This window comes from Tenrec ecaudatus, chromosome 6 (genome assembly GCF_050624435.1).
Source record: "Tenrec ecaudatus isolate mTenEca1 chromosome 6, mTenEca1.hap1, whole genome shotgun sequence".
NCBI classification, from domain to species: Eukaryota; Metazoa; Chordata; class Mammalia; order Afrosoricida; family Tenrecidae; genus Tenrec; species Tenrec ecaudatus.
In genome coordinates, this window is record NC_134535.1 from 77,494,404 (window position 1) to 77,508,176 (window position 13,773).

At 37.5% G+C, this 13,773-nt stretch overlaps 1 protein-coding gene across 1 annotated transcript; it reads right to left on the bottom strand.

The window, feature by feature from the left end:
• Window positions 1-336: 336 nt before the first annotated feature.
• Window positions 337-1,293, bottom strand: LOC142451472 (olfactory receptor 6C76). The gene has a single exon (XM_075553264.1). The coding sequence runs from the start codon at window positions 1,291-1,293 to the stop codon at window positions 337-339; it is 957 nt and encodes a 318-aa protein (XP_075409379.1).
• Window positions 1,294-13,773: the final 12,480 nt, after the last annotated feature.

Genomic DNA, 13,773 nt, shown 5'->3' on the forward strand with positions numbered 1-13,773 from the left:
TGGACACTAATTGAAAGACATATACATCATATAATAATTTAAAACCCTATTTTGTTAAAATGAATTGGGAACCAATTAATGTCATCATATATATCACTTGAATCACATATATTAATAGAAAAGGTGACTTGAGTCCTATATTTGAATTGTTTCACAGAAATAGACATTAGCTCCTTTCAAAACAATTTTATTCTTAAATTCATATAAGTACGACTGGTCAGAATATGCAGCATAGAGAAAAACGTATTTCTGAGAAGAGATAAGTGTGAGAAGACTTAAATGCAATAAGAATGAAATATATATTGATTCTCTGATAGAAATAGTTGTATGTGCATTTCAGTTATAAGTTGCATTCCCGTCATTGTTTTTTGACAAGAGTCTTTTTATAATATTCTTAAGTGCTTGTTTCACCTGTTGGTTCCTTAGAGTATAAATAAATGGGTTCAGCATCGGAGCTACAGACGTATTGAGCATGGCTACTCCTTTTGTAAGAGCAACGCCTTCCTTTGCCGATGTTTTCACATACATGAAGATGCAGCTTCCATAAGAGATGGAAACGACAATCATGTGAGAGGAGCAGGTTGAGAAGGCCTTTTTTCTTTGTTGAGCTGAGGGGATTCTCAGAATCGTTCTAAGGATGTAAGTGTAGGAAAGAATTACTAGTGTTAAAGTGAACAAGAGAGTAAACACGGCTAAAATAAAGCTCATGAGTTCTAGAGTGCTTGTATCTGTGCAAGAAATTTGCAGTAAAGGCGCAGAGTCACAGGTGAAGTGGTCAATCACATTAGAGTCACAGAAATCCAGTCCGAGACCCATGATCAATGGAGGAAAGATAACCACGAACCCAGCCAGCCATGAGCTAACAACAAGTTGGGAGCAGACCTTGCTGTTCATGATGGTCGTGTAGTGCAGAGGTTTGCAGATGGCCACGTAGCGGTCATAAGACATAGAAGCTAGGAGAAAAAACTCAGTTGAACCAAGGAGAATAAAGAAAAACAGCTGTACCGCACAAGCATTATAGGAAATAGATTTATCACCTGTTATGATGCTGACTAAAAATCTAGGATTACAAACAGATGTGAATGAGATTTCTAAAAAGGAGAAATTTCGGAGGAAGAAATACATGGGAGTTTTCAGGTGGGAGTCCAGAAGGGTGAGGGTGATGATGGTTAGGTTTCCAGTAACACTTAGTAGATATGTGGTCAATAAAAAGAAGAAAAGCAAAACCTGTAGTTCTGGATTGTCTGTTACACCCAGGAGAATAAAATCTGTCACTGATGTTCTATTTTTCATTGCCAATAGTTTATTTTTATAGCTCTTCCTGGTAAAATCAAGATAAAAAACAAGTTAGTTATAAGACAATCATAATTATTTGCAAAATTTTACCAATTTTCATATAAGCCACATGAGGCTCTGAGATTGATCTTTTGGTCATCCTGTACACATTCATCTTCTAGTTTCCTCACTAGTAGTTTATCTCTGAAGAATGTATTTGTGGCTTATGGTGGCACAGTGGGTTACTTATTGGGCTGTAGCTTAGAACCATCACCCACTCCACAGGAGAAAGATGGAAATTAGAAGGGCAGTCTTTATATAATACAAGAATATTTTGTCTATAGACTACATATGCATGTGAGATGAACAAATAATTTAAATATAGAATTTAATTCTATCCTAGATAGCTCATCAGAAATAAGCAGTTGATATGCCTAAAGTTTGCTAATGTCAACAGTAAATAAAGTAACCCACACAATATTTTTCAGTTACAGGCTGGAAATTACTATATATTTTTATGACAATTTATTTATTAAGTGTAAAATATATACAACAGGATTAAAAATAATGCGTAAACTTGACACCTCCTTACAGAAGGGCTCGGGGGGAGGAGAGGAGCCAGTCAGAGGGAGGGCAATAACGATGAAACATGTAACTTTCCTCTAGTTCTTAAATGCTTCCTCCTCCCAATATCATGATCCCAATTTTATCTTACAAATCTGACTAGACCAAAGAATGTACACTGGTAGAGATCAGAGCTAGAAACACAGGGAATCCAGGACAGATGATCCCCTCAGGACCAGTGGTGAGAGTGGTGATACCTGGAGGAAGGGTGGAGGGAAGGTGAGGTAGAATGGGGAGATGATTACAAGGATCTACATATAGCCTCCTCCCTGGGGGGTGGACAACAGAAAAGTGGGTAAAAGGAGACATCAGACAGTGTAAGATATGACAAAATAATAATTTATAAATTATAAAGTGTTCATGAAGGAGGGGTGAGCGGGGAGGGAGCGGGGGAATGAGGGGCTGATGTCAAAGGCTCAAGGAGAAAGCATTTGTTTTGAGAATGATGATGGCAACAATGTACAGATGTTCTTGACACAATAGATGTGTGTATGGATTGTGAGAAGAATTGTACGTGCTACCAATAAAATGATTTTTTTAAAAATCTAGTGGGTAAATCCCATTATATTTTAAGTGCATGTTCTGTGAACTTTATGAAATTATGCCATACAAATTTGGAGATCAAGAGACAGAGAGAGAGAGAGAGAGAGAGAGAGAGAGAGAGAGAGAGAGAGAGAGAGAGAGAGAGAGAGAGAGAGAGAGAGGAGAAGAAGAACATAATGCACAAGGCTAAAATATAGATAGAAGCAGAAAATAATAATAATATACAATATAATAATAAGGGTTCCTAGGGGGTAGGGTGGATGAGGGAGGGGATACAGGTGAGCTAATAAAGAGTTCAAGTGGAAAGAAAATATTTTGAAACCAATGGTGGCAGCAATTGCACAATTATGCTTGGTCTTTTGAATTATGGATTGTTTTAATATCTGTCAGACCTGCCAATAAAATGATTTTACAAAATAGATAGAAGCAGAAACATCAGGTGAAAATAAACTGAGAGTACTTACTTATATTCAAATGGTTGATGGTATTTAATGGAATATATTCAATTCTGCTATGTAACCAGAGAAGGATTGTGTCTATGCTACCCGTAGATATAACTGTCTTTCTCTCTCCTCCCACAAAACTGTGCAGTGCCTCCTAAAGACACAGCAGCTTAAGCACCTAACAAAATATATTCCTCATATTTTCTCCTTATGTACAAAATAATGAAACCTTAACTATCCTACCTGCCATCTTAGCAGAATGTTGTGCTATTCATGGAAAAATATTCTTGAGATATTTATTGGAGAGATTTTTCTGAACTTTCACAGAAGGCCATTCTCCACTTATTTTCCCCATGAAAAGAATAAAGCTTGGTATCTGCTACATATAGCTTTATAAATGTCTCTTGAGACAAACAAATATTTAATGATTTTGAGATAAAAACACTAATGCATAACGCACAAGACCAGCACTGGAGACCACATTTTAATTGGTTGATTATGAGAACTAAATCCCAGGAGAATGCTGAGGAAATTACCTAGCAGGTGTCAGGTTTTTATTGGAGAACATGTGCGGTCTAGCAAAAATAAACCAATACACTATATGTTTATTTTATTTTGGTCCTCCCTCTTTTCCTACCAAGAGCCATGCATTTGTGTACCCACAGATGTATTTGCTTTCTTTCCTCTCTCCTGACTTGTTTTCCCCCTCAGTATCCCTAATCCTTCTGACAGGGCTGTCTACCTGTCCAGGGGAGATAGACCTACTTGGCTAGCCACTCAGTGGACAGCATCCCATTTCCCTCCCTTGACCATTTTGTCCCAACTGATTTAAGGCACCCTCCAACAAAGTGACCTTCAACATAGTTCCTAGAGCAGAGGATGCATGGATCATTGGCACCAATCAGACTCTGTACTAGGCTGTCGGGCCCCCTTGGAAAGCAGATTGGATGCTCTACATGTCTGAGATTGTATCAGTTCTGCTGCTGCTTCCTACAGCAGTGGACTCATACAGTATCTGTCCTTGTGTGATGGACAAACTTCTCTCAGAATAATGTCTTCCAAATCCCTACATGTCACAGTTTGATCCTTGCGGTGTGTCATAGTTTGATCCCTGTGTGTAGTGATTAATATTCCATTGTGTCAATATACCAGAGTTGTTTTTTTTAACCAATCTTCTAAAGATGAGAATTTATGCTGTTTCCAACCTCTTGCTGTGGTGAACTCTGCTGCAATGAACATGTGAGAGCACACATCTGTTCGTGATCTGCTTCTTAGTTCTTCGGAGTACATGCTCAGTAATTGTATTGGTGGGTCCTATAATATTACAATTGTCTTCTGTTTTAGGAATCACCGTATCACCTTCCACAGTGACTGTAAATATTTACAAGCCCACCAGTAGTGGATAAGAGTTTATATCTCATGACACCTTCTCCAGTATTTGTTCTCTGTTGTGTGTGTGAAATCTGCATGGCTTTTTATTAGTTCTTTAAAAATATAATTTTATTAGGGGCTCATACAACTCTTATCCATACATACATCAATTGTGTAAAGCACATTTGCACATTCATTGCCCTAATCATTCTCAAAACCTTTGCTCTCCACTTAAGCTCCATTGATCTACAATTATGGATGTTATGTAGTAGCTCATGGTTGTTTTGATTTGCATTTTCTAGATGACTAGTAAATAGGAGCATTTCATCATGTGTTTATTACATTCTTTGTGAATCATCTGTTCAGGTCCTTTGCCTATCTTATCAGATAGTTTTTAGTTTTTCTCTTGTTGTAGGCTTGTTATAGACTGAGGATTTTAGTAATTAGTCCTTTGTCCATTAAGTCTTTAGTAAATAACAGCACAATCTGGGGGGCTCTCTTTTAACTCTTTTAATGAAGTCTTGTACACAAAGTGTTTTATTTTTAATAGGTCCCACTCACCTATTTTGTCTCCCACAGAGTGCCCTTCTGTTGTTATCTCCGGTAGCCCATGAATTCCCTGCATTAGGACACTTATATTTGTCTCAGTTTTCTCATTGATGATCTTGATAGCTTTGGGTTTTACATTTAGTCTTTGATGAACCTAGAGTTTGTTTTTGTGCATGGGGTGAAATATGGATTTTGTTTCATTCTTCTGCAGGTGGATAACCAGTTTTTTCAGTGTCGTTTCTTGAAGTAGGTATATGCTAACCATTTAGCTTTATTGTTTCTGTGTCACAATTCAGTTGTCTGTATGCAGCTGTTTTTATTTCTGGGGTTTCTGTACTGATCCATTGATCTGTGTAGCTATCATTATAGCACTACCAAGCTGTTTGCCAACTGTGGCTGTATGTCAGGATTTGAGGTCAGGTATTGCAAGACCACCTACTTTGTTCATCTTTTTGAGGTGTTCGTTGCCTATCCTGGGCAAAGAACTTCTCTCTCCATATGAAGTTGCTAATTAGTCTTTCCATTTCTTTAAAGAATAATACTGGAATTTGGGTTGGGATTGCATTGAATTTGTAGATTGCTTTAAGTAGTATTGACATTTTCACAATACTGAATCTTCAAATCCATGAACATAGGATATACTTCCATTTGTGTAGATCCCTTTTCTTTTCTCGTAGTAATGTTTCATAGATTTCTTTTTACAGATTAATTTTGTTTTATTGGTTAGGTTTATTTCATAAATTCCTAGGTATTTCACCTTTTGTTTGGTTATAGTGAATGGTATGTTTTCTTTGTGTCTTTTTTTGTATTCTCATCTAGGAATCTAATTGTTCTACTTGTTAATCTTGTATCCTGCTACTCTATTAAACTCATCTCTTGTTTCCAAAATCCTATTGTGAACACCTTAGGATTCTCAACATATAAAATCATATAGTCTGCAAACAGCGAAAATTTTACTTCTTTGCCCAGTTCTACTCTCTTGATGTCCTGTCATTTTCTTATAGTACTGGCTTGGACAGCACAATGTTGAATAGAAGTGGGGATAAGAGCCATCCTTGTCGGGTTCCCGTATTCAGTTGAAATGTTTTCAGCTTTTCTCCATTGAGTGCAATGTTGGCTATTGGCTTATCACATATGACCTTTATTTTGTAGAGAATTTTCCCTTCTAATCCTATATTTCTGAGAGCTTTTATTAGGAGTGGGTATTGGATATTGTCAAATGCTTTTTCTGCATCAATTGATAATGATCATATGGTTCTTATATTTTTCTTGTTAATGTGGTGGATTACATTGTTTTTTGAATGTTGAACCATCCCTGCATCCCAGGTATGAATCTCATTTGGCCATGATGTATTATTTTTTGATATGTTGTTGGATTCTATTGGCCAATATTTCACTGAGAATTTTGCATCTATGTTCATGAGAGATATTTGTCTGCAGTTCTCTATCATTGTTGGGTCTTTATCTGATTTTGGTCTTAAGGTTATGCTGGCTCCATTGAATGAGTTTGAGAGCTTGCTGTCTCTTTCAATGTTGTGAGTTTGTGTAGGATTTGTGTCAGCTCTTCTCTGACTGCTTGATAGAATTCTCCTGTGAATCCATCTGGACAGGGCCTGTTTTTAGCTGACAGTTTCTTGATAACTATATCTATATCTTCTTTTATTTATTTATTTATTTATTTTATTTTAACAATTTATTGGGGCTCATACAATTCTTTTCACAGTTCATACATATACATACATCAATTGTATAAAGCACATCTGTACAGTCTTTGCCCTAATCATTTTTTTCTCTTTTCTTCTTTTACATTTTATTAGGGACTCAAACAACTCTTACCACAATCCATACATATACATACATCAATTGTATAAAGCACATCCATACATTCCCTGCCCCAATCATTCTCAGGGCATTTGCTCTCCACTTAAGCCCCTTGCATCAGGTCCTCTTTTTTTTCCCCCCTCCCTCCCTATTCCCCCCTCCCTCATATGCCCTTGGTAATTTATACATCGTTATTTTGTCATATCTTGCCCTATCCTGAGTCTCCCTTCCCCCGTTCTCTGCTGTCCCTCTCCCAGGGTAGAGGTCACATGTGGATCCTTGTAATCAGTTCCCCCTTTCCAACCCACTCACCCTCCACTCTCCCAGCATCGTCCCTCACACCCTTGGTCCTGAAGGTATCATCCACCCTGGATTCCCTGTACCTCCAACCCTCATATGTACCAGTGTACAGCCTCTGTCCTATCCAGCCCTGCAAGGTAGAATTCGGATCATGGTAGTTGGGGGGAGGAAGCATCCAGGATCTAGGGGAAAGCTGTGTTCTTCATCGATACTACCTCACACCCTAATTAACCCATCTCCTCTCCTAAACCCCTCTATGAGGGGATCTCCATTGGCCAACACTTGGGCCTTGGGTCTCCACTCTGCACTTCCCCCTTCATTTAATATGATATATATATACATATATACACATACATATATACATATACACATATATACACATACATACACACACTTATATCTTTTTTTTTTTTGCATGATGCCTTATACCTGGTCCCTTGGGCACCTCGTGATCGCACTGGCTGGTGTGCTTCTTCCATGTGGGCTTATTTGCTTCTGAGCTAGATGGCCGCTTGTTCACCTTCAAGCCTTTAAGACCCCAGACACTATCTCTTTTGATAGCCGGGCACCATCAACTTTCTTCACCACATTTGCTTATGCACCCATTTGTCTTCAGCGATCCTATCATGGAGGTGTGCCGTCTCTATATCTTCTTTTGCTATGGGTCCATTCAAGTTCTTAATGTCGGTATGCATTAATTTGGGGAGAGATTGCTTTTATAGTTATTTGTCCATGTCATCAAATTATTGAATTTGTTGCAATACAGTCTTTCATAAGAGTGTGCTATTAAGCATTTATTTCATTGGGTCTATTGTGACTTCCCCTGTCTCATTCTTCTTTTCCTTTGATATGTTCATTAGCTGTTTGTTGATTTTGTTGTTACTTTCAAAGGAACACGTTTTTGCACTGTTGATTTTTCCAATGTTTTTCTTTTTCAGTTCATTTATTTCTGCTCTAGTTTTTATTATTTCTTTCCTTTAGCTGTTGGAAGGTTTATGCCTTTGACTCTGTTCTAGTTGGTGGAGATGTTGTGTTAAGGTGCAGAATATGAGTCTCTCCTCTTTTTTTTTGGTATGCATTGATTGTATAAAGTGAACTCTGATAATTATGTTTGCTGCATCCATGGGTTTTGGTATGTTGTGTTACCATTCTCAATAGTTTTTAGGAACTTCCTAATTTCCTCTCTAATAACACTGGCTACTACCCAGTCTTTTTTGAATAGCGAGTCTCCTAGTGTTTGTTTTTGTATTCTTTCTAATGATGATTTACAGCTTTATGACTGTGGTCAGAGAAGATGGTTTGAATGATCTGTATGTGTTTGAATTTTCTCAGGCATGCTTTATGGCCCAGCATGTGGTTTATTTTAAAATATTAGCCACTTGTATTGCAGAAGAATGTGTATTTTTTGTGCTGTTTGTTGGAGAGCTCTAAATATCTAGGAGGTTCAGTTGTGTTGTTCAGCTTTTCAATTTATTTATCGCATTTCCTTTCTATAGGTCTATCTTTGAGAGTGGTATATAGAACTCACCTATTATTATTGTTGATATGGTGATTTAACTTTTCATCTATTTGAGGATTTGGCTGATGAATCTCAAGGGTCTTTCATTGGGTCAATATATGTTTATTATGGTTAAGTGTTCTGGGTGTATTCATCCCTTTAGCATCATGTAACACCTATCCTTGTCTCTACTTATGTTGCTGTGTAATTTGAAGTCTATTTCCTCAAAGATTAAAATGGCTACTCCTGTTTGTTTTTTTAATTTAAATTGTCATTAGCTTGGTGTTGTTTTTTTAAATAATTTTATTTGGGGCTCTTACAGCTCTTATAACATTCTGTACATTGATTGTATCAAGCATATTTGGACATATGTTGCCATCATCATTCCCAAAATATTTTCTACTTGACCCCTTGGTATAAGCTCCTCTTTTGTCCCCTCCATCCCCCTCTCCAACCCTTGTGAATTTGAACAATTATATATTATTATTATTATTTCATATCTTACATTGTCCTCTATCTCCGGTTAGTTACATAATCTGTTGTCAATTTGAGACTTATGAGGGAAGGGGTGGAGCTTAGCCTGTCAGTCAGGTCACAGCATGATGACCTCATTTGGAGATGCTAAGGAGAGAAATAGTTCCTTGGAAGCAGGACACATGCTCACTCCTTGGAAGACATGGCAGCCGATAAAACACATTGAACTATGGTACCCTGAGCTAGAGGAGTCACATGGAGATGCCTCCTAGTGCTGAGATGCTTACAACATCACTGGAACTACAAGACTTCCCACTCAGTGGCCTGAGATCTTCCAGCATTCCAAGTAATTACATGTGTTTTGTGAGTCTGAAGAGGACTTTATAGATTGGTATCGTACATATGGGGTAAAGTCAGACTTAGGGACTTGATCTGGACTGGGATGGGATGTTTTCTTAATATACAATTACTCTTTATATGAAGCTCTTTCTTATACACATATTAGTCTCCCTTGATTTGTTTCTCGAATCTGTCCGGACTAACACATTATGGTACCTTGGGAGTGGGGTACCAGAGAAACAAACATAAAGATGGAGAGTGAATGTTTGTTTGCCTTCTTCCTCATGGTAGTGTTTCTCCTTTGGTTAGCCAGAAGTCACATATCTACATGCACTTTACTGGGATGTTTTCTGGAAAGAATTGGGAAGTTAAAGTTTGACTATTTTCTTTGGCTGTTGCTTTTGGTTATTCCCATGTGAAATGGCAAAAATGAATGTAATTATTGTATATTTTGAGCTCAGGGGCAAAATTGCTGTTTGAATTCTCAGAGATGGTACTAAGTGAAAATGACTGAGAGAAAGCCTAGCTCTGGTTTGATGCTGTCAAAGACCCAATTCCATATTTTGTATCAATAGAATAGTTTAGATAAGGATTTAGATAAGCTAAATAAGAATTGAACTTGACTGTTTTAAGAATTAAGATTAGTATCTGATTCGACTTTGTTTATAAAGGCAAGGCAGCCAATGTGTACCCTGGTGAAGCTAAGTGAGGCAGGCCACATTGAATTGACCAGAACCTGACCAGTTGAAGAGAATATGTTTCAGTCTGTGAACTGGTGCATATTCCTACAGACTTTATGGACAGCCTGTCTTGATTTGACTTTGCTTATGGATGTGGATTTCACAAGGTTCCAACTGGGATGATGATTCTTCACATCAAAGGACATGATTGTCTACTCAGAGCACTGGGTTACAATATCTGTTGTCAATTTGAGACTTAAGAGTGAAGGGGTGGAGTTTACCCTGTCAATCAGATCACAGCTTTATGACCTCATTTGGAGGTGCTAAGGAGATAAATAGCTCCTTGGAAGTGGGACACATGCTCACTCTTTGGAAGACATTGCAGCTGATAAGACACATGGAGCTATGCTAGTGCCCTGAGCTGGAGGAACCATGCGGAAACCCCTGACGGTGCCGAAATGCTTACAACACCACTGGATCCACAAGACTTCCCACCTACTGGCCTGTGATCTTGTTACATTCGGCATCATTGCACATGTTTTGTCAGTCTGAAGAGGACTTTATCGGGCACATAGGTTAATAGTGGATTTATAGACTTGATCTGAACCGGACTGGGATGTTTTCTTAATGCACAATTACTCTTTATATAAAGCTCTTTCTTATACACTTATGGGTCTCCTTGGATTTGTTTCTCTAGTCCATCCATACTAACACATATCCCTTCACCCACATGTCTGTTATTCATCCTTCGTGTGTGTGTGGGTGTGTGTGTGGGGGGGTGGCATGCTATATATCCAACCCTTCCTCTCTGACCATCTTCCTATCCTCATGCTATCACTATTTCCAATATTGATCCTGAGGGGCTTATCTCTCTTGATTCCTATGTTTAAATAGCTCTTATCTGTACCAATACATTGTTCTCTGGTCTAGCAGATTTGTATGGCAGAGCTGGGTTATGGTAGTGGAAGGGGAGGAAGCATTCAAGAGCTAGAGTCAAGATGTGTGTTTGGTCAGTGATATATTGCACCTTGGTTGAATCATCCCTCCCTTATAATCCTTCAGTGAGGGATAACCAATTGTTGGGTCTCCACTCCAACCCCCCTCATTCACATCAATATAGGTGATTGCTTGAGATATTTTGTTACTTGATACCTGATCCTGTCAACACCTCAGGATCACACAAGCTGATGTGCTTCTTTCATGTGGGCTTAGTTGCTTCCCTGTAGATGGCTGTTTATTTAACTTCAAGCCTTTGAGACCATAGATGCTATATATTTTGATAGCCAGGCACCATCTTCTCTTTGCCCCACATTTGCTGCACTCTTTTTGTATCAGGAAGGTAAGTATCAAAGAGTGGCAGGTTATTGAAAAAAGTTCCCTTGCGTTAAGGGAAGCCTTGAATAAAGGCCCAAAATCTTTCTGCTATCTTAATATTTAACATATAAATCTATGTACATTGACCTCTATCCCTTTCATAAATTAGTATATTTACATATATACATGCCTATAGCTATAGCTCTATAAATAGCTTTTGCCTCCTATTTCTTTTCTCTATTTTCTTTTAACTCCCTCCTATTCACTATCATGCTCACCTTACATTTGGATCTCAGTAATTCTTCTCAGATACATTGCATTTGATTGAACCCCACCAGGCATTTTACACCCTCCTCATCATCAGTTTTAGATATCTGGTTGTTCCCCTATGCCTGGGTTTGTTGGCTCTCGACTGCCCCTTCCCACTCCCTCCATTCTCATGTCCCTCCAGAACCACCAATCCGGTCGTTTTTCCTTTAGTCCCATTGTTTTCTATTCGGAAGTGTTAATCCTGCCTATCTTATACAGATTGACATAGGACAAAAGAAATACAAAACAAACTAACAAAACAAGAAAAAAAACCCCAATAGGTACTGTAGTTCCAGGTCTGTCTGACGACCCTTATGTATGTTTTCCAATCAAGTCTGATGAAGTGCCAAGCCCTGTCCTCCAAGTCAAAGTCTAATTTCAGGATTCCTTGGGGACTTGGATACTTTGCGCCCATTGCTCCCCTGTTGCACTCCCTTTGTGTTTTGAAACATTGCTCTGACTGGTCCTGCTCCAGCTCCACAATTGTTAGATTTGGACCCATTGTTGCAGTCACAGTATTAACACATCTCATCAAGGGTCTTCTTCATTTTCATGTACCCTCTACTTTGCCAACGATGATATCCTTTTCCAAGGATTGACCTCTCCTGATAACATGTTCAAAGTATGAGAGACTACATCTCACCAACCTAGATTCTAACGAGAACTTTGTATTTCTTTCAAGAATACTGTCCATTCTTCTGACAGTCCAAGCTACTTTCAATATTCTTTTGCAACACCACAATTCAAATCTATTAATTCTTCTGTAGTATGCCTTATTAATTGTGTAGCTTTCAAATGCATATTATGTGGTTGAAAATACCATTGGTTGGGTCAAACACAATTTTGATTTCAAAGTGACATATTTCCTTTTTAACACATTAATGAACCTTTGTATAGTAAATTTGCCCAATGCAATACATCCTTTGATTTATACTAGATAATATGTCCAGTATGATGTTGACTAGAAGTAGTGATAAAGAGCATACATTCTCAATCTTAGGAGAAAATATGAGTATCCCTATTATTAACTTTGACATAACCATTTGTTTTTATAGATGTTCTTTATGAAGTGGAGGAAATTCATTTCTATATTGATTTTAATTTTTATCAAAAATGGATATTAGATTCAATCAAATATTTTTCTTCATCCATTGAAATGATAAAATGATTTTTTTCTCTTTGGTTGGTTGATTAGAGGGATTTTGTTAATATATTTTAAAATATTGATCCAACTTTTAATACCTGCTTAATCTTGGTATATATTCCAATTTTCACACATTTGCGTTTTATTTGCTATAGTTTTGTTGAATATTTTTGCATATATTTTATGCAATATATTTACTCAATTTTTCAGACATTTTCAAGACTCTACTTATATCATATTTTCTGTTACCAAAATAAGACTCAGACCAGAAAAAAGTATAGGATGAAATTACTGTGTGTTATTGTCCGGGTATACCCATTTTTAATGCAAAGGTTTACAGATGGTTACATAGTGATCATAAGACATGGTAGCCAAAAGGAAAAATTCAGCAAGTCCAAATAGATCTGTAAAAAATAGTTGAATCACATAGTCATTGTAAGAAATTGTTCTGTCTTCAGATGATATACTATACAGCAGAAGTGTCAAACTCGTGGCCAGCGGGCCACATGCAGGGCCAAGGTAATTTTTTGTGGCCCACGATACTCTGAAATAAAATGAAAATAGAAAAATTTATTATGAAGAAAATAGCTATTAGATGAAATAGAGGCAATACCTTACACACAATTCCCTTCTTAACCCTTCAACTACTGAAGATGAGTATACACATGGCCCAGTGCCTTTCTTGGGGGCCCGTGGACATGTATACACAGGCTGACTCCACTCCGGGGATGTTTGAAAGCAACATATCTGCCACTCTTAGTGTCATGTCATGTCAACAGATCCCAATAGTGAAAAGGTTAAAAAGAGCACTCTGGATTGTGCTGTTATGAAACAAACCAGCAACAGAGCTAGTCAACATTTTTAGATGGAAGACATTATGATTATGCATCACATTTGTTGGCTGTCCAACATTTTATGTTTTTTATTAGTTACTTTGTTATATTTTCTGGCCACAACATAAGAAGTAAGTGAAAATTAGTAGGAGAAAAGTGCTGGTAATTTTCAGGTAAAAAAACAGTAATTTTAATTTTATAAATACTTAAAATAAATGCTTAAATAAAAGCAATTATATAGTGCTAATTATATAAT